Consider the following 20,938-nt stretch of genomic DNA (forward strand, 5'->3'; position numbering starts at 1 on the left):
AGCTATATTTAATTCCCATATTCATAGAGTAATATGGTGAGTTAAAAGCCATGTTTTAAGGCGGAACAACTCTTCAAAATAGGAAATTAGGAGGAGAGAACAGATAAAAATAGAATGAAAAAAATATATTAGCGATGTTAAGTAGAATAGGAATTTTATAGTGTTTTTACAGCAGTAGTTTTCAAGTATGGTCCTCAGACCCCTGGTAGCCCCTTGAGACTTTTAGGGTTTTGCAAGATCGAAACTATTTTCATAATAACTTTATTTGCCTTTTTCACTGTTATCACATTTGCACTGATAGTGCAAAAGCAAAAGTGAGTAAAACTGTTGGTGCCATCACATGAATCAGGGCAATGCCATCAATATGTGCTGTCGTCGTTGTATTTCTCACCACAGCACATTCAATAAAAAGAAAAGAAAAAAAAAAAGCCAGTTTCACTTAAGAATGTGCTCGATGAAGCAGCATAAAAATTAATTTTATTAAATCTTGACTCTTGAGCATGTCTTTTTAATATTCTGTGTGATGAAATGGGAAATATGCCCAGAGCACTTCTGCTGCATCCTGCAGTATGAAGGTTGTGTTGAGAAAAAGTACTTGTATGATTGTTTGAATTGAGAGTTGAATTAGTTGCTTTTTTCATGAAATGCCGTTTTTAAAACAGACCAACTAAAGTTACTAGGTTTGAGTATTTGGCAGTATTTTATTGAAAATGAATGAGGTGAGCCTGTCACTTCAAAGACTGATGGTATTTGTTACCAATTGTAAAATATGACTTTTTAAGTGAAAATTAGAATTTTGGAACACTTTACATCTACCAGAAAGAGCCGACAGCTTCCCAGTTCTTAAAGACTTGATGAGATCCATGGTGACATTCACAAATGTGACTTTTTTGGATATTGTATTATGATATGAATACAGTTTGATATTATATGACATTTGGAATATCTGCAAAACTCAGCAAACCAATATTTTCCAAATGGCAGTCTACATACAGTGTTACAACATCGTATATGAGTAAAAAGATCCATTCAGAGTGTAAGATAGACTTCTGCTTCTAGCCAAGGTAGAGTGACAGGTATGCCTCATGTATCTTTTCATGTGCTTATTGGCCATTTGTATATCTTCTTTGGAAAAATGTTTATTCAGATCTTTTGCCCATTTGAAAAATTAAATTTTTTTTTTTTAATTGTTGAATTGTGACTTTCTTTTTTGGAGATGTTATATTAGGCTCTCCCTCCTCCAGACTTTGATGTAACAGTGCTATGTTCTTCTTAGGCTATCCAAGACCTACTCAGGTTCAATAGTCATAAATTTTAAGACAGGCACACTCCACTCTGTTGGAAGTAGCATGGCCACAGTTGCTTCGATGTTTATATTTTCTTGCTTTTCTCTCTTTAAATTCAAATATTAAAGTTGGGTCCAGTTCCTTAATCTTTTATCAGATATTCTCTATACCTACTGCTATGTTTGTCTTGCAGTTTCCTGGTGATGATATGGCATCTGCCAGCTCCAGCCGGGCAGGAGTGGCCCTGCCTTTTGAGAAGTCTCAGCTTACTTTGAAGGGTGAGTGGCACCATGTGAAATGTTTGTCATTTGAGGTCCAACCCAGTCTCTGGAGAAGAGGTGGAATTATACCACACCTTGGTCAGGAGAGCCAGATTTTGTGAAATAGCTTAGGAGTGTAGCTTTTCATTCTCATAGGTTGTCATTTGTAGCTGAAATTCTTGGAAGAAAAAGAAAAAAGGAACTTTTGGCAAAAATTGTCTAAAATGGAGATTCTTTCATGCCCCAGGTCTCTTTTCTATCTACATTCATTCGCTAGGTGGTCTCATCCAACCTCCTGGGTTTAAATGCCACCAATATAAGATCACTGCCGAATTTGTATCTTTAGCTTGATCTTTCCTTTGAACTCCAATAGCCCACTTGTCATTTCCACTTGAATGTTTAGTCAACATCTAAAATGTGACATGTCTGGAACCGAACTCTTGATTTTTTCCCTTCATATCCTATATTCAACTAATCAGCAAATCTGGTTGTGTCTATCTTCAACATTCAGCTACTTCTCACCATCTTCACCAGCTGCTACCACCTCTACCCTGGGTTTAGACAGTAGCCTCATAACCCATCCCCCTGCTTCTGCCCTTTGTCCCCCTTTATTCTGTTGGTCACACAGCAGCCAGTGATCTTACTAAACTGTAAGTTAGCTCTTGTAAGTCCTCTGCTCAAACACAGCAAGGGCTCTCCGTCTCAGTCAGAACAAAAGCTGAAGATCCCACTTGATCTGATCCCCCATTTCTCATCATCTCATCATCATAAGATGTTTAGCATCTTATCATATATTTAAGAGAAATTTATATTTCCGTTCCTGTGGATTGCCTGTCCGTATTCTTTGCCTTTTTCATATTGATTTTTTTTTAATAGTCTTGATACTTTTAAGTTATTTTTCTTGGCCTCTCATTGCTGCTCCAGCCCTTTTGAGGAGGGAGAAGGATTAGAGTAAACTCATAGGGTTTTGAATTTAGGACTATAGCCTTTACTATCTTACCTAATAATTAGCAAGCCTAGGTTAAAACAGAAGACTGCCCATGGAACTTGGTGACTTCCCGAGGTCCCAATTTTGGATCCATATTATTCAAGAAAAACACTGACTTCTAACAGATTTCTCCTTGACCTTTCTTCAGTGAGAATTTTCTTACTATTGTGGAAAGAGCTAACTTGATCATATAGGTCTATTTCGTATAGGCATTAAATCTATAGTGATTTGATAATTCCATCCAGGAAAATGGTAGAGAAGAAAGAGAGAAAGAAATAACAATTTAGTATGCATAGATTTTAAGTAGTATGGGTTATTCTTCCTCTCGTGTGTTTCATTTATAGAGCCTATGATGTAATTTGGGAGATGTTACTATGCTTCTTCATAGTGCAATCCTAGAGTTTTAAGATACACTTTAAAAATGCATCAAAGCCCTTAAACAGAAGCCAACTATTTTCCGTGATATTTAACTCAAAAAACACTGAAAACGCAGCTAACAAAGCAAAAAACGGACTATTTGGAACCTGTTGAAAGATAATATGCCAGGGGTATAATTTTGGGCATATGTGATTTTTGCTTTATTTGTTGACTCTAAAAGCTAAATAAATTTTCTAGGTAATCTTGCTTGTATCTTGAAGCCTTTATTTTGGCTTGTATTTTAGAAAAAGAAACATTCAAAATATCATCCTGCTGATTAATTATAAATTACAGAGGGGAAAATACATCTTTACAGTGAAGAGACCTGGGCAACTCCACATTAACCAAGGATCAAATTTAGCATTCCCAATAGGAGAACAATGTAGTGTGTGTAATAAGTATACAATGTAACCTATATAATATTCTTGACTAAAATGTTCAATTTGAATTAATCATGAGGAAACAATCAGAAAAATGCAGAATTTGGCCCATTCTAGAAGACAGCTGGTGAAAGTCTTTAAAAATCATTGTTATGTAAAAAGGAAGAGAGAGCATTTTAAATTTTAAAAGGTTAAGGAGACAACAACCAAATGCAATGTGTTCATCTTGACTGGATCCTGGATTAGAGGGAAAACAGTTATAATAAACAATATGTTTGGGACAATTGGAGAGATTTGGATATGGTATGAATATCAATTGATAGAGAGAGTAACTAAATTTATTTGCTTGTTTGTTTGTTTATTTATTTTAGGTGAGGCAACCCTTGGTTGACCTCACAGATTGCAAGGACCTTGTCAGCTTACAATCTCTTATTTTTTTATTTTTTATGCCTACAGCACCTGGTCTTCCTAGGTAGTCTCCCATCCAAGTACTAACCAGGCCCGACCCTGCTTAGTTTCCAAGATCAGATGGGATTGGGCTTGTTCATTAGGTATAATAATGATGGTGTGATTAGGTGGAGGAATGTCCTTATTTTTAGGAATTGCATTCTGAAAGTATTTAGGGTTGATCTGTCATGATGTCTAAAACTTCCTTTCAAATAGTTTATCAGAAAAAAAGTGTGTGGATATAGACATAGATACACAAAAATGTAGTTATAAATATTATATAATATTATATAAATCCTGTGCTGTCCAATAAGATAGCCACCATAGTCCTGTAGAACTATTTACATTAAAAGTATATTAATTAAATTAAATTTACAGTTCAAATCCTCGGTGACATTAGCCATATTTAAAGTGCTCAATAGCCACATGTATCACATGGCAATGCATTGGACAGCCCTGGTGTAGAACATTTTTGTTATCACAAAAGTTCTGTTGAATAGCACTGATATAAACACATACATAGAGCGGGACAGAGGCAGATGTGGCAAAATGATAACAATTGGCAAAGAGTATGCAATTATTTATTCTTTCAACTTTTCTATAGTTTAGGTACATCAAAATAAGACTACGAACTGTAACGTGTGACCCTAGATTGGGTCCTGGACCAGAAACATTTTCTTTTCTCTTTTGCTATTATGGACGTTGATAGGACAATTTGAATTTAAATCAGGGCTGTATATTAGATAATATTAAAAACGTTAAATTTCTCGATGTTGACGATTGCTATGGTTATATTAGATTGTGCTAAGTCTTTGTTCTTAGAATTATACAGTGAAGGATTTAGGAGTAAAGGGACACAGCATCTAAAACTCACTTCCAAAGTTTCAGGAAAAAAAGTGTGTGTATGAGAGAGAGTCAGGAGAAAGAAAGAATAATAAAGCAAATAGTAAAAAGTTGATATTTGGTGACTCTGGGAGAAGGGTTTATAGAAATTCTATATTATTCTTACAGCTTTTCTAAAAGCTTTGCTGAAATTTTGTCAAAATAAAAAAGAGGAAAAAAAGAACCTAAGGAATAAATCTAGAGGACAGAAAAGGAAACATCATGGCAGAGTTCAAAGAATTGGCCTGGGAGCCGGGAGACTTGCTTCCAAGTTTAGCTCTGGCTCTGACCAGCTCTAGGATTTGGATGTTATTTCACCATTCTGCATCTTAGTTGGCCCAGTTATTAAATAAAGAGTTTGAACTTGATTTCAAAGAAACTGTCTGGCTCAAAATTGTAGGACTCTAATTATAGTTAGTCCATATATGTAAATATATATATTTTAGTTAAAGGCCTGCATGCAGAGCTACTCTCACCCCACCAGGTGGCCTCAGTTAACCTTGGTCTATGTGTACAGTGTTACATTTTTCTACTCTGAGCCACATTTTCCCAGCACCACAACCTTTTTATGCCTAGCATCATTCCCTGTTGCTCCTGAATCTTCACCACGACTTTTGTTGTTATTCTTCTTTGACTTTTTCTTTACTGCTCTTTGGGGCCTGGAAAAGACAGGTATTGTTAACTGTCCAGAGGTGGGTTTGCACCTTGCCAAGTTGTGGACCCTTATAGGACTGTCACCTCTCAGAAAGATCTGGGAGGGAAAGGTTTGCTAACACTGGACAGAAAGGAGCTCAGGCTAGGACAATCTTGCCCTCGTGGGTGAGGAACATCAGTCATATGCTCTGATTTGGGGCACAGGATAGAAGACATCTGAGTGTGTTTCATCCATGGCTATTATATGCTCTAAGAGGATCTTGTCTAGCTGCCGGTAGATACTTGCTTAGCTTGTGCTGAGTCCTGGCTTGCTGGTACCAAGTGAACATCAGAAATGCCACATGAAGGATACGAACAGAAGAGGAAATGCAGATGGTTAACAAGCAAACGGAAAAACTACTCAGTCTCACTAGCAATTGAAGAAAAGCATTAGAACGAATAAGCAAAGTCCAGCAATGGCATACAGCATGGTGTGGAGTCAGGCTGCCGAGATGCACATCCTGGCTTGAAGCTCCTTGGCTATGTAGCCTGGTGCAGTGACCCCGCTTTGGCAAGCCTGTTTCCTCCTGGGTGAATTGGGAGTGATGATATATTCCTTGCGTTCTGAAAGTATTTAGGGCTGATCTGTCATGGTGTCTACAATTTCCTTTCAAAAAAAGTGTGTGAATATAGACATAGATACACAAAAATGTAGTCATAAATATTATATATTTATATCCTGTGCTGTCCAATAGGATAGCCACCATAGTCCCGTAGAACTATTTACATTAAAAGTATATTAATTAAATTAAATTTACAGTTCAAATCCTCAGTGACATTAGCCATATTTAAAGTGCTCAATAGCCACATGTATCACATGGCAATGCATTGGACAGCCCTGGTGTAGAACATTTTTGTTATCACAAAAGTTCTGTTGAATAGCACTGATAGAAACACATACATAGAGCGGGACAGAGGCAAATGTGGCAAAATGATAACAATTGGTGAAGAGTATGCAATTATTCTATTCTTTCAACTTTTCTGTAGTTTAGGTATATCAAAATAAAACTACTAACCAATGTGTGACCCTAGATTGGGTCCTGGACCAGAAACATTTTCTTTTCTCTTTTGCTGTTATGGACGTTGACAGGACAATTTGAATTCGAATTAGGGCTGTATATATAGTATAGTGTCTGTAATTAGTACTCATTAATTCTTAGCTATTAACTTCATGCTTTTTTTTTTTTTTTACCTATATGATTTACAAAGAGTGAAAAAACATGGTACTTAGAACTATGCAGTGTTTAGTGAAATGGATATATTTCTATAGTGCTTATGGGTATCTATAAAGGTTTACTTTTTTTGGAAAAGAATTAAACAATTTTAAGAACTTTAAAAAATGTTTATATCTTTTGGAAGAATACTCAGAAATGCATGCAAATATATACATTTGTGGTTATTTACCTGGAGTAAAAACTTAGAAACAATCTCTTCATCAGTGAAAGAATAATTAACTAAATCATGGCATATCCTTGTAATGGGCTTATATTTCAGCCTTTTAAAATGGATTTTAGGTGGAGGAGAATTTTTAAAGAACTAGGGAAATAAAAAATAAAAGTCTAGAAAGTCTGGATTTACCGACATCTTGTTTTTAGGTTAGGAGTGATTTTTATTTCTTATGCTTCATATTTTAAAAATATCTTCACATTTGAAAAAATAAATTTCCTTAGAATCAGGGAAAAACAAAATTTGTTTTTTGAGAGAAACGGCAAAAAAGAGCAAGACCATCTGCCACAGGGGGGCAGCTGGGAGCCCTCTGGCTCAATCTTTGACTTTTTCTTCCTTTCCCGTCCAGTGGTGTCAGCAAAGCCCAAGGTACATAATCGCCAACCTCGAATTAACTCGTTTGTGGAAGTGGCAGTGGATGGACTCCCCAGCGAGACCAAGAAGACTGGGAAGCGAATTGGGAGCTCCGAGCTTCTCTGGAATGAGATCATCATTTTGTAAGAGAAAGTCCCTCTATTTGAATGCAGTAACATGGGGGGAAAAGAGAGAAGGCACTCTGAAGGGGCTGGGAGAGATCCAGATTTCCTGTGGAGCTTCTAACTCTTCTCTGCCTTTGGTACCTAAGCCGCCTCTCTATAGGTGTTTCCACATCATTGAGCTCACAGAGCATTCATTATTAGCTAGATGGTTACAGGGTCAGCTTTGTGGGAAAAAGGATATGTGAGTGTCTTCCTGTTTGGGATTTTTTCCCCCTTCTAAGACATCAGCAGTTTTCTTCTAAGTAACAGGAGTGACTGATCTGCTTGGATGTGATGAAACACCTATTTGTTTTCTAGGAATGTCACAGCTCAGAGTCATTTAGATTTGAAGGTCTGGAGCTGCCATACCTTGAGAAATGAACTGCTAGGCACCGCCTCTGTCAATCTCTCCAGTGTTCTGAAGAACAATGGGGGCAAAAGTACGTATGATGAAGGGGTGGTTGACGTGCTTCATTTGTGGGGGTGGGGAGAAGAATTTGTAGGCATGGATTTCTCTCAACGTGGCGGATAAACCTGATGATGTCGTTTCCTCCAGGACCAGGGGCTACAGTGATTCTGCTCTCCGTGGGTGCTATCTGTGGAGTTTTAGGAAGGCTGAGTGCTTCTCTCTGCCTGCACTATAGAACTCAGCTCCTTTTGCCCAGGGCTATGGTGGTGAGATGCAGTGATGGGTCCCCTTGATCTTTAGGGATCAGTGCTTTCCCTCTGCCTCTGCCCCTCTTTTCCCAATCCAGGAGATGAGTGACATGTAGAATTAAACTGTCAGATGCCTCCGGCCTACATCATTACTTTCCTAGTCTGAGCCCTGGAACAGAACGAAGGAGTTGCGTGAGAGAGTGATTACAAATAGTGTTCTGTGCTTAGTAGGCACTCAGTAAACATTTACTGGATGTTGGAATGTGGTGGAAGCTCTCTCGTAATTATTCGGGGTGCCTCTGCTGCATGGAAATCTAAACCCTAATGTCTATTTATTGTTGTTTGTGGTAAGTGGCATAACCGTGGCTGTGGTATCTGGACCCTCCCTCATAAAGCCTCTATTCAGAGCAGTACCATATGTGGTGAGGGAATGCCACAGAAAAAAAGGCTCCTTTTTCTCTTGAAGTCTGCTGTCTAGAAAATATTTTCTGAGAATAGATTTTGCTTAAGAGAGATGTGGAGGTGGGGAGTGTTGAGTCCCAGGGAGAGCGCTGCGTTGATTCGAGTCCTTTTTTTCTGAGCCTTTACTTTCTGATAGACCTGTTCTTTTTGAGGCTTCCCTGGTCTTTTCCTTTCTGCTGGGCACACGGATGTCATGAACCCACCATGGCCTCAGGAATTGCTTAAACCCAGGCGTATGCCTCTATTTTAATTCTTCACGGTACTCCCTGATGCTCTCTGTCTTCTGAATCGGTCCCTATTTTCCCAAAGCCGTTAATGATTTGATTCTCAAGGAGGGTTACATTTATTATGTCATTTGGAAATATACTTGTGGGCATTCTCATATTAGGATCAGTGGCCAATATGAGTGTCCTTTTCTTTCCTTCTTCATTTGTCTAGTCAGCATACTTTTGCTTTTCATTATAAAAGTAATTGTAGAAAAACTAGAAATTACAGAAAAGCCCACAGACATACTAAGAAAATAAAACTCTCCTGTAAGCACAGCACCTAGTGATAATTATTATCATTTTGATATATACCCTTGGAGCTTTTTTCCGTGTGCAAACATATATTAATATTTAAGACATCAATAAAACAAAATTAAGATTATACAGGAACATATTATTTTGCATCATGCTTTTTGTCTTTAAAATGTATCGATGTATCTTTATTTTTGTTATAAAATACACATAACATCAAATTTACCATCTTAATCATTTTTAAGTGTATAGTTTGGTGTCATTAAGTACATTCACATTGTCTTGTAAGCAACCATAACCACCATCTATCTCCAGAACTTTTTCATTTTCCCAAACTCAAACTGTGTACACATTAAACTATAACTCTTCTCTCCCTTCCTCCCCTCTATCCCCCATCATTCTGCTTTCTTTCTCTTTGAATCTGACTACTCAAGTTTCTCTGTGTGATACCTCATGGAATCATACAGTATTTTCGCCCTTTTGTAACTGGCTTATTTCACTCAGCATAATGTCTTCAAGCTTCATTCATGTTGTAGGACTTATTAGAATCTCCTTTTTAAAGGCTGAATAATACTCCATTGTATGAATAGACCACATTTTGTTTATCCATTCATCCATCCAAGGATTGCTTGAATTGCTTCTTCTACCTTTTGCCTATTGTACATAGTGCTGTTGTGAACATGAGTGTACAAATATCTCTTCAAGTCCCTGCTTTCAATTCTTTTGGATAAATACCTGAAAGTAGAACTGTTGGATCCTATGGTAATTCTATTTTTAATTTTTTGAGGAAACACCATCCTGTTTTCCATAGCTGCTGCACCATAACATATATCAATATAGCCTTAATTAGCCTTCTAAAATTCAGTTTTTGATGACTTCCTGGTAGTAGTCTATCAGATGGCTGTGTGAAAAATATTTGAGTAGTTTTCACTATTTCACAATCACAAATAATGTTACGATAGACTTGAAAGTTTTAAAATCTTTATGCCCATGTTGAAAATTTACTTGAGAAAAGTATTGACCATGGACTTGCTGGGTTTAAACATTTTTTCAAGGATTCTGACACTACTACCAGCTTACCCTCCAGAAAAGTTCTACCAATTTACCCTCCCATCAGCATTGGCTGGGATTGTTGGTTTCTATTGCACCTTAGCATTTATTGGATTTATTTGTTAAAAAAAAAAAAAAAATAATTTTTTTTTGGCCTACTTAATAATTAACATTATGCCAGATTTGCGTCATCTTTTTCTTTTTTGGGTGTAGTATTTTAAAGTAAATTATAGCTGTCTCAACATTCTATCCTAGATTCTTCAGTATGCATTATAAAAAAAGGATATTTTCTTAACTAATTGCCATACCATTATCACACCTAGCTTATTAATATAAATTCCTTATTATCACCTATTACCCAGTTTATATCCAATTATATGATTTGTCTCAAAGTATTGTTTTAAAGTTGTTTGCTTGAATCTGGTTTTGGGCAAGTTCCTCTCGTTGCATTTGGTTGTTATGTCGCTCAAGTTCCTCCACCTCCATCCCACCTATTTTTTAATGCTGTGATTTACTGAAGGAAACTCAGTGTTTTTAAAGTGTGTTTATTGCCTTATCCTTTGCTCATTTTTATATTGAAGTGTGTATATTTCCCTTTTGGTTTTAAAAGAACTCTTTATATGTTAAGGCTTATAATTTGTAAATGTTTTTCTAGTTTTTTATTTGCATTTTAATTTTGTAGGTTTTCTTTTTCTTTTTTCCAAACAGATGTTTTAAACTTTTTGTAGTCGAATCTGTCACCCTTTGTATTTTTAGCCTTATCTTTTATGCTTCAAAAGGCTTTCCCCATCTGAGATCAGGTAAAATAGTCACCTCTGTTTTCATAGTTCATTATGATATTATTTTTCACATTTAATTTTTCATCCAAATGAATTTATTTTTGTGCACAGTGTGAGTAAGGATCTAATTTAATTTTCTCACATAGTTAACCAATTTCTTTAGTTTATTGAATAATCTATTTTCCCAATGATTTGAGTTGCTGTGTTCAGCATATGTTAAAAACATATGTACACCTGGGCCTGTTTGGGGAATTTCCATTTCATCAGTTGTTTTATTAGCCTTTTCAAATCACTCTATTTTAGCTATTGTTACATTATAATATGTTTTAATATCTACAAGTTCAAGTTTCTCTTTTCAAAAATCTTCCTCCCTCTTTTCTTTGCATATATGACATCATCACAAACTAAATTATTTTGTCAGGTTCTCTCCTCCTACTCTTCTCCCCTCAAATCTCTTGAGATTTTACTAGAATCCTATCATGTTAAGTTCCTTAATAGAGAATTTCCATACTGATTCTTCCTACCCAGGAACATGAAATATCTCTGAATTCATTCAAATCATTTTGAAGTTATCTTTAGATAGACTCTTTAATTTTTTAATATTATTTTCAGTGGGATCTTTTCCTATTATATCTTCTAACCTAGTGTTGTTACTATAGGACTATTAGTTTCTACATTTTCTTTTATATTCTGTCAGTTGCTGAATTCTTAGTATAGGTTTAGATAGTTTTTCTTTTTGGGTTTTCTTGGCAGACGTTTATGTGATTTCTAAGTCTGATAATTTTGCTCATCTTAGGAGATAATTTTACTTTTTTTCTTGTTAGTTGCTTTGTGTACAACTTCCTGTTTTAGTAATGATGGAGTGGGTATCCTGCCCTGTCTAATAACCAGGCTTCTAGTGATTCTCCTCCTCTGGGTGTGAGGTTGGGTGTTAGTAACATGTTTTCTTGGTTGATTAATCTTTTTTTTTTTTTTTTTAATTAGGAAGGGTGTTGAATTTTTACCAAATATCTTTTAAGCAACTATTGAGATAATTACGATTTTTCTTCTTTCAATTTGTTATATTAATTTCCTAATAGTAACAATCTTAGAATTTCTAGAATATACCTAATTGCTCATGATACGTTATTTCTTGAAAGTTTAGTTTTGTTAGACTTGCTTGTTAATATTTTATTTGGGAGTTTTCCATCTATATTCATAAGTGACGTTTGTAGTTTTGTACTATTTTTGTCAGCTTTGGAATCGAGGCTAAGCTAATTTTATACAGTAAATTGAAGCACTTTCCAACTTCGGGAACAGACTGTATAACATGGGAATTATCTGTTCCATGAGTACAGGAAAGAGCTCACCCATAAAACCAACTGGGTCTGGCAGCTTTCTTTGAAATAATTCTTTGATGACTTTTTCAGTATTTTTCCCCATAATGATTAGTTTGTTCAACTTTTCTAATTCATCATGTGACAATTTTGTTAATTTATATTTTCTGAGAAAATTGAGATTTTCAAATTGATTAGTATAAAGATTTTAAACAGTATTCTCATTTTCAAAATGTTTCAATTTTTCTCACTTAAAAATTTTGATATTTGTGTGTTTTTCCCCCCAGTTTTTTTTTGACTAGCATAAACATTTTTGTTTTAACTTTTGCTTTTTATTTATTTTTCACAGGACAACTTCTTGGATCCATTTAGCAATTATACCATATTTTCTAATGTTAATTTCCATTTTTAACTTAATATTAACTTTTTTTAACCATTTGCTCTTAGATGTATTATACATACTTTTTCATTCAGTCATTAAGTCATGTATAGCTTTTGAGTTGAAAACTTAGTGCATTTATTTTTGTCCTTGTCTAATAATGAAAACATTGTTGCTTTGAACTTGTCTTTGATTTTACTGCCCTAGGTATTCAGTTTTTTTTTTTTTAAGAAAAAGTACACAATAAATTTTTACATATGTTCACATCTGTGTAATCACCACTCAGATCAAGATAGAGAACGTTTCCAGGGCCCCAGAAAGTTCCCCATGTCTGTCTCTTTTCATTAATATCCCTTTGCCCCACCCTGAGATAACCACTATTCTGATTTCTATCACTATACGTTAGTTTTGCCTATTCTTAAATTTCGTATCAATCAAATCATACAGTATGTTTTTTTATGCCTTCTCATATAGTATGTTTTCTTGTGCCTTCTCATATCTGTGAGATCCATCCATGCTTTTGCATGCAACAATAATTTGCTTTTTTTATTGAATATAGTTTCCTAATATATAAATATACCACAATTTGTTTGTTCTCCTTTAGGTGGACATTTGGATTGTTTCCAGTTTTTGGCCATCATGAGCAAAGCTGCTGTGAACACTCTTATACATGTATTTTAGAGGACACATACATGTATTACTATTGAATATATTCCTATCTAGGGGCCTTGAATCATAGGGTGGGTTGTGTCTTTAGCTTTAGTAGATACTGTCCGCTTTCTGCTGGTGGACCAATCTGCCATCCCATACATTCTGCTGTGTTCTGCTTTATCGTTTGTAGTTGCTGTTGTGATTTTCTCTTTCAGACCAGAGTGATTTTTTTTAGAATACAAATAAAAGTTTAGTGTATGAAATTAAGGCCTTCCTATTTCATAGTTCACTAAGACTAAAGGAAGACCAGATAGTTTTTTAAAACAAAAATTTCACTTTCACTTCCTCCCACCCCCAACTATTAAAATGGCCTGACCAGATGTTATCAAAACCAACACTATAAATAACACCAAGTCCTTTAAAGACAACTATCCCAAATGTTTTTTTCTTGGCATAGGTGATCTTCATGGCATGGTACAGTGTGATCTTAAATCCTTGTAAAGCATCCCTGGCAGCTCTGGTCTGTCCATTATTTTCAAATCCAGCAAATGCAATGTCATGCCTCCTGGGTACCAAACGTACTTCCTTGAAACCAGCAAACTGTTAAACAGCGTGGATAGCATCATCTCTTTAGTCTCCCTGGTAATTTATTAAGGAATATAATATAGTCTGGAGGACAATCAGAGACCTGAGGATTTGGTGTTCCCTGACCAGGCTTTTAATTTGCAGTCACTGCTCTCGTTCCACAGTTTTTTCTTTTTTCTTTTTTCTTTTCTTTGTCAGCAGAGCACCACACATTTTAGATACTATATCAGAATCTGTTTTTGCATACTGAATTCTCATTGGTTTTACCATAAAATGGAAATCCTTGTAACTGTCTCAAGATTTTTATGGACAATCCCAGTTCTTTAAATATAACAATGGCTTAAAAACAATAAACAAATCTTTAAAAAATTAAATAAATAAATAAATGATTAAATAGTTAAATAAACAAATAAACAAATAAATAAATAAAACACACACAAAAAAACCAACAGCTTGCCCCCTTAGCTTCATGGTCTTTAAAGCCACAATATTTACCACTTGGGCAAACTGAGAAAACAGTACATATAGAGATTTCCTCAATTTTTCTTTTTTAATTCATCTTGTTGATATAAATTGTTATTTGGTCTGATATCCATGTTTTGGGTTAAACTGTTCAAATAGCCTGAGGCCAGTGCCTCATCCTGTAAGAAGCTCAGAGTGATTTAGGAGGATGTTTTCTGAGTTTCTCAAGGCTTCTGTTGTTTATGGCGGTGGCTGCAGCTCCTGTTGCTCTTGCTGACACCAGCCTCAGCACTCTGAGTGTGCGGCCAGGTTGAGTAGTGAGGCACATCAGATCTGAATCTGATAGAATGTGGATTGTAATAGGGCAGTGGGTTGCTTTTTCTTAGAGAAACAGATCTTTGCGGATGACAATGGCATAGCTGATGTACATAGTATTCCAGACATGTTTTATAAAGTCTTCTATTTAAAACAAGGCTATTTCTGGTAATTACAAATCTGTCATATAGAGAAGTGGTTAAGAATATGTAGACTCTGGGATCAGACTACCTGGGTTTAAATCATGATTTCACCAGCTTTGTGACATCAGGCAGTCACGTAACCTCTCTGTGCTTCTATTTCCTTTTCTGTAAAATGTTGTTTAGAGATGAAATGAGCTAACAACAGTACAGGTACACACATAAATGCTATATAAGTAGTAATAGCAGTAGTAGTTATTCTGTCTACTCTGATACTTTTCCTCCCAAAGACTGGGAGGTTCGAATCCTAGAGATGGACAACAGAGACCCTGTTTCCTGATGTGAGACCTCCTTGCCTAAATGGGAGGCAGCTCTGAGGTTGTTCCAAGAACGAATTCTAAGACTGGACAAATGCAAAAGCTTTAGGGGTCGCGGAGTGGGGAGGCTGACAGTAATGGGGGACATTTGAGCACTAAGATCTTGGTGGCTGCATTCCTTGGGGAGCTGCTGAGCTGGAAATGTTTCCAGAGTGGTGTTTAAGTGTGAATTTGGTCACGCAGGGTAGTGGGTCACAGTGTATTAGGTGACTCTTCTCACTGTGGCCTGGTCTTCCTGAAACTACTTTTCCTGAGAAAAGGCCTGATGGGTGGTGGTTATCCTACCTGACGTTTTTCTCTTCCGTGAGACTTACTTCCCTCTTTCATTTGCTCCCTTGTTTTCCCTGGGTAGACTTGGAAGTTGATTGGGAAACTCAGCTGGTATTTTGTGCCTTCCCCTGGCAGAGGGATGCTGTGATGGAGGGTCTAACTAAGACTTGCAGTTGCATAATGGCCAGCCTTGGCTAACTTTCTGTGGGGTCATCGACCTGGTTGTGGCCGCAAAGAAGACTTGCTCGACCAAAGGTTCTAGTTTGGCTCTTAGGGACAACTCTAGTCATCTCTGTGTGGAAGCCAGATTTTGAGATTAAATATTGATTATTAAAAACTTTTTTATTAGGGGAATTTTCAAACATCATCCCCATTCAGCTTCAGTAGTTATCAGCATCTTTCATCTGTACCCAGCTTCAGTAGTTATCAGCATCTTTCATCTGTACCAATCCATTGGATGATCTTAATTTCTTTTGAAATTGGTAACAGGTAGGGCCCAAGACTCAGTTTTCTCTTGTAGCTCTCTGCTGCAGCTGGCCCCACTGACACTGCAGACCTTGGCACAAACAGATTGTCCTACTTTCAAAGGAGGGAAATGTAACTTAAAGTAGCCTTTTATAAAAACTTTTTTATTTTAATTAATTAATTATTTTTTTTACAGTAGAAAAGAAAAGTTTTATTAGAAGGGAAAGTACACTTCTAGACGTGGAAGCGGGCCTGAGCAAGGGAAGCGTGGCTCAAAAGGCCAAAACTTCTTTATTTTAAAATAATTTCAGATTCAGAGAAAAGTTACAAGAATGAACGAAGAACTCTCCATACCCTTCACTCAACTGTTTATATTTTGATTCATTTGCTTTAACATTATCTCTATCTGTACATACATGTAAAAATTTTCTGGATTATTTTAGAGTATATGACAAACCTTGTACTTCTTTATCCCTAAAGCTTGTCTATTTTCTGAAAAGAATCTTTTTACATAATCACTGTACAATTAATCAATCAAGAAATTTAATATTTTTATAATACTGTTATCTAATTCAGATTTTCCAGTTGTAATCATGCACTGAAAGTGAATTTTTCCCCTGGTTCAGGATCCCATGCAGGATTGTACATTGCATTTAGTTGCCATGTCTCCTTATATCTGGGACCAGTTCCTCAGCCTATTTTTGTGTCTTTCATGAGACTGTCATTATTGAAGAGTACAGGCCATACTTTCCATAGAAACCCCCTCTCTTTGGCTTTGTCTGGAGTTTTCTCATGCTTAGATTCAGGGTATGCATTTTTTTCCAGATACACTTCAGAAGTAATGTTGCTTCTTCTCAATGCATCATATCAGGAGGCACCTGACTTTGCTTGTTTTAATATTGATGACATTAACTTTGGTCATTTGGTTAAGGTGGTGTCTGCCAGGTTTCTCCACTGTAAAATTACTGTTTTCTCTTTATAATTGAGGACTAATTTATGGAGAGAGACATTGAGATTATGTAAATATCTGTTCCTTATCACAACGTCACCTACTAGTTTTTGCATTCATTAATGTTCATTAATGATTTTTGTCTGATTTTTGTCATTGCAGTTATTATTGTGACGTTGCAAAAAATTGTATTTTCCAATTCTATCATTCTTTCTACATTTATTAGTTGGTATACTACAAGACAGAGCTTTTCCTTCTTATAGATTTTTATTTTATTCAGTGGGTTATCATTTGTTACTGCCATTATTTTGATTTATCTTTGAATTATCTTTGATTTGTTCATTTGAATTATCTTTGATTTGTTCATTGGCTGCCTCTTCAAGCTTGCTCCTGTAGCCTTTTGACATGCCCATCATATATCTTCTCCCAAACATAATCCAGTATAGATAGAATTTCCTATGTGATAAAGCTAGCATTTAAAATTAGAAAAGGTAAACGATACATTAGGACCCACAGCTAACCCAGTGGTTTTCAAAGTGTGGTCCCTAGGCCGGCAGCATGGGCATCGCCTGGAAACGTGTCAGAAGTGTGAATTTTGAGGCTTTATTTTAGACCTGCAGAATCAGAACTCGAGGCCCAGCAATCTGTGTTTTAACAAGCCTTGTAGGAGAGTCTGATGCACGCTCAAGTCTGAGAACCACTAAGCTACCACTTGGGAAAAAATTAAGTTAGATACCTTTGTTATACCAACACTTGCAATGGTTTTCTTTATTTAATTTTTGAAACATTTAAACTTTTGTTCAATCTGGAGTTTATTTTGGTAAATGATGTGGTACAAGGACATAGTTGTACTTTTTCCTAATGAGTTTTATACATTCTCAGTGTTCTCATTGGAGGTAGTGTCAACATCAGGATGGGTGTATCTACTCTTACTGCCCTTCTTCAAAACTTTCTTGGCACTTGAGCCTTCATTTTTCCTGTCAGACTTTATATATATGCACACGTGCACACATACACAGAGACATGTAACTATCTATTTCTGTGTCTCTTAAACACCATGAGTTCATACTGAAACCTCCAATTCTAATTCAGCTCCACAGAGTTCTTCCTAACCTCCCTCCATTCCATATGAGAACCCTGGCTCTTATCGTCTTTGTAATTACTCATTTCCTCAATTCTACAATGCATAGGAGATGCTTTGAGAATTGCCATATCCATACCACTATGGTAAATGAAGTAGACTTTGAAAAGCTTCTTGTTTATGCTCTCCATTTTCTCTTTTCTGTCCCAAGTGTCTCTCCTTGATTAAAAAAAAAAAAAGAAAAGAGAGCAAACAGCTCCTTATTTATTTAAAACTCTTATAAGCAGAGAGTTGTTACGGTGCTTTGCACTCCAAGAACAGATAGGCCAGTCTCAAGGAGAGCACCACCTTCCCCTGCTTCCATAAGGATGGAGTGTTCTGGTGGGTGGGCTGCGTGCCTGGAGGAGGCATGCCTGACAGACAGTGCATGCATTTATTTTAAAGTAAACACAGTGCTGTTTTTCCAGTTTTCCAATGGCAAGATAAATAAAACTGCTGATCTTTGGAACTGGAGTCAGAGGGAGAAGAGGAAAAGTGAAAAAAAATTGCTTTACAGTTAAAATACTTTTAAATTTAAATATGAAAAATTGTTCACTGTTTCTTCAGTTAAGGATGAGGTGGGCAAAAATGAAAGGGACAGTCTTGTAAGCTGGTAGGAAGATATTATTTAGGACATAGCTATAAACTTCAGTGCCTTGAATAGGCTTGATGATAGATTTAAATGGTGAAACCAGTTCTGCATAGCCAATTCGTTATTTTTATGAATCTAGTAAAATGCAAAAATCTAGTTTTTTCAATCTCATGGAATGCTCACAGGAAATTTCTGAGAAGTTCTCTCTTGCTTCTCAAATTGAAAATATTATTTTTTCTGATTATAAAAGTAACATGTTCCTAAAACTGAAAATATTATTGCTACTTTTTCTGATTATAATTATTTCATGCTTATTGAACTGAGTGCTGAGTTGACTTCACGATGTCTGTATTGTGTGTGTGTGTGTGTGTGTGTGTGTATAAATATAAACTTAGTCATCCTCCTGCATACCTATGAGATAGTTTATATCACCATCTCCTTTGCCAAGGAAGTGCTGGCAGATGTTATGTAAGTTGCCCATGGCCACACAGTAGCTGATGGCAGAGTTGGGATTTAATCCAGGCCTTTTAGTCCTAGAGCTTTTGCCTCTACATAATACTGCTTTCTAATGGAGAAGTCTAAAATCACTTGGAATTCTGTTATTCAGAGGTAACTCTGTTAATATTTTGTTATATACCCACTAAGCTTCTTTTTTTTGGTATGTAAATTATATATGTATGTATGTGAGTATAGATAACTTTTTTTTCCCAAAGTGTAAACTCACTTGCTTTTTTTCACCCAGTTTTTTCCACCTCAATGAAAGTAGATAATTTTTAATGGCTACAGTTTTTTTTTTTGCTATGAATGAGCCATAGTTTAACCAATCTTTTATTGTTGGCCATTTCTATTTTTTATTCTTATTACATTTATCAGGGTAGCATTGGTTAATAACATTATATAAGTTTCAAGTGTACTGTTTTGTAATACTTCATCTGTATATTGCCTTGCGTGCTCACTACCCAAAGTCTAGTCTCCTTCCGTCACCATATATTTGATTCCTTTTTACCCTCTTCATCCTCCCCTACCCTCTGGTAACCCCTCTGGTAATCACTATACTGTCGTCTGTTCTATGAGTTAGTTTGTTTTGTTTGTTTGTTCATTTGTTGCTTTCTGTTTTAAATCCCATATATGAGTGAAATCCTATGGTTCTTGTCTTTTTCTGTCTGACTTATTTCACTTAGCTTGATACTCTCAAGATTCATCCATGTTGTGGCAAATGGCAATATTTCATCAATTTTTTTTTTTTTTAATGTCTGAATAGTATTCCATTGTATATATGTACCACATCTTTATCTAACAGTTGTTTCCATGTCTTGGCTATTGTGAATAATGCTGCAGTGAACATAGTGGTACATATATCTTTATGAATAAATGTTTTCAAATTTTTGGGGTAGATACCCAGGAGAGGAATTGTGGAATCATATGGTAATAATATTCTTAATTTTGGGGGGAAATTCCATACTGTTTTCCATAGCAGAGGTACCAATTTACAGTCCAACCAGCAGTGTGTGAGGGTTCCTTTTTCTCCACATCCTATCTAACACTTGTTATTTCTTGTCTTATTGAAAATAGCCATTCAGACAGGTACAAGGTGATATCTCATTGTGATTTTGATTTGTATTTCTCTCATAACTAGTGAGGTTGAACATCTTTTCATGTATCTGTTGGCCATTTGTATGTCTTCTTGGGAAAAGTTTCTGTTCAGATCTTCTATCCGTTTTTAAATTGGATAGTTTGTTTTTTGTTGTTGAGTTGTATGAGTTCTTTACATATTTTGGATATTAGCCCCTTATGGGATGTATTATTTGCAAATATCTTCTCCTATTTAGTTGATTGCCTTTTTGTTTTGTTAATGGTTTCTTTTGCTGTGCAGAAGCTTTTTGGTTTGACTAGTACCATTCATTTAGTTTTGCTTTTCCTTCCCTTGCCTTTGGAGTCAAGCTCACAAAAACCCTTCTGAGACCAAAGGCCATAGTTTATAAGCAAGACTTTGGTAAATTCTTGTATGATATTTTTGTGCTCTTTTCTTCTTTAGGTAGTAAATTTTTAGGCCTGCAACTGCTGGGTTAAAAGGCAGGTGCATTTCAAGTTTTTTGATGCCTGTGGCCTGGGTCTGCTGCAAAGACTGGTGTCGCTGGTTCCCTTATGTTTAGTGGCACTGGGCATTGTCAACCTTGTAACCTCTGCTGGTCTGTTCAGAGGCAAAAGTAATTTCTGTTCTTCTAATTTTCATCTCTTTCCTTCTCTTCATTTCCTCTTGGGGAACTTAAAGTAGCCTTTTGCCCTCACTGCCTGGCTGCAATTCCTTGTACCAAGGTCACCAGTCACCTTCATGTTGCTAAATCCAGTGGTTAATTCTCACCCTCAACTCACTTGCCTTAGAGATTGGATACAACAAATTGATCCGTCCCTGACAGACTGTTTTTACTTGGTTTTCAGGCCACCACACCGTACTGATTCTCTGTCTATCTTTCTGGTCGCTCTTTTCCTTTCTTTTTTTTTGCCTTGTGGTCACTCTTTTTTAATCTCCTCTG

At 36.1% G+C, this 20,938-nt stretch overlaps 1 protein-coding gene and 1 pseudogene across 3 annotated transcripts in view; one reads left to right on the forward strand and one right to left on the reverse strand.

The window, feature by feature from the left end:
* The window catches only part of WWP2 (WW domain containing E3 ubiquitin protein ligase 2), a 123,016-nt gene that overhangs the window by 16,774 nt on the left and 85,304 nt on the right, over nt 1-20,938 (forward strand). For all 3 annotated transcript variants that reach the window (XM_006909817.3, XM_025045297.1, XM_015587777.2), the window contains 3 exons: nt 1,480-1,564; nt 7,149-7,296; nt 7,636-7,757. In XM_006909817.3, the coding sequence (XP_006909879.1) occupies nt 1,495-1,564; nt 7,149-7,296; nt 7,636-7,757 (340 nt within the window). In that variant the 5' untranslated portion in view covers nt 1,480-1,494. The remainder of the gene's footprint in view (nt 1-1,479; nt 1,565-7,148; nt 7,297-7,635; nt 7,758-20,938) is intronic.
* Nucleotides 8,116-14,310, reverse strand: LOC102896605 (annotated as a pseudogene).

Source organism: Pteropus alecto, unplaced genomic scaffold (genome assembly GCF_000325575.1).
Source record: "Pteropus alecto unplaced genomic scaffold, ASM32557v1 scaffold42, whole genome shotgun sequence".
NCBI lineage: Eukaryota > Metazoa > Chordata > Mammalia > Chiroptera > Pteropodidae > Pteropus > Pteropus alecto.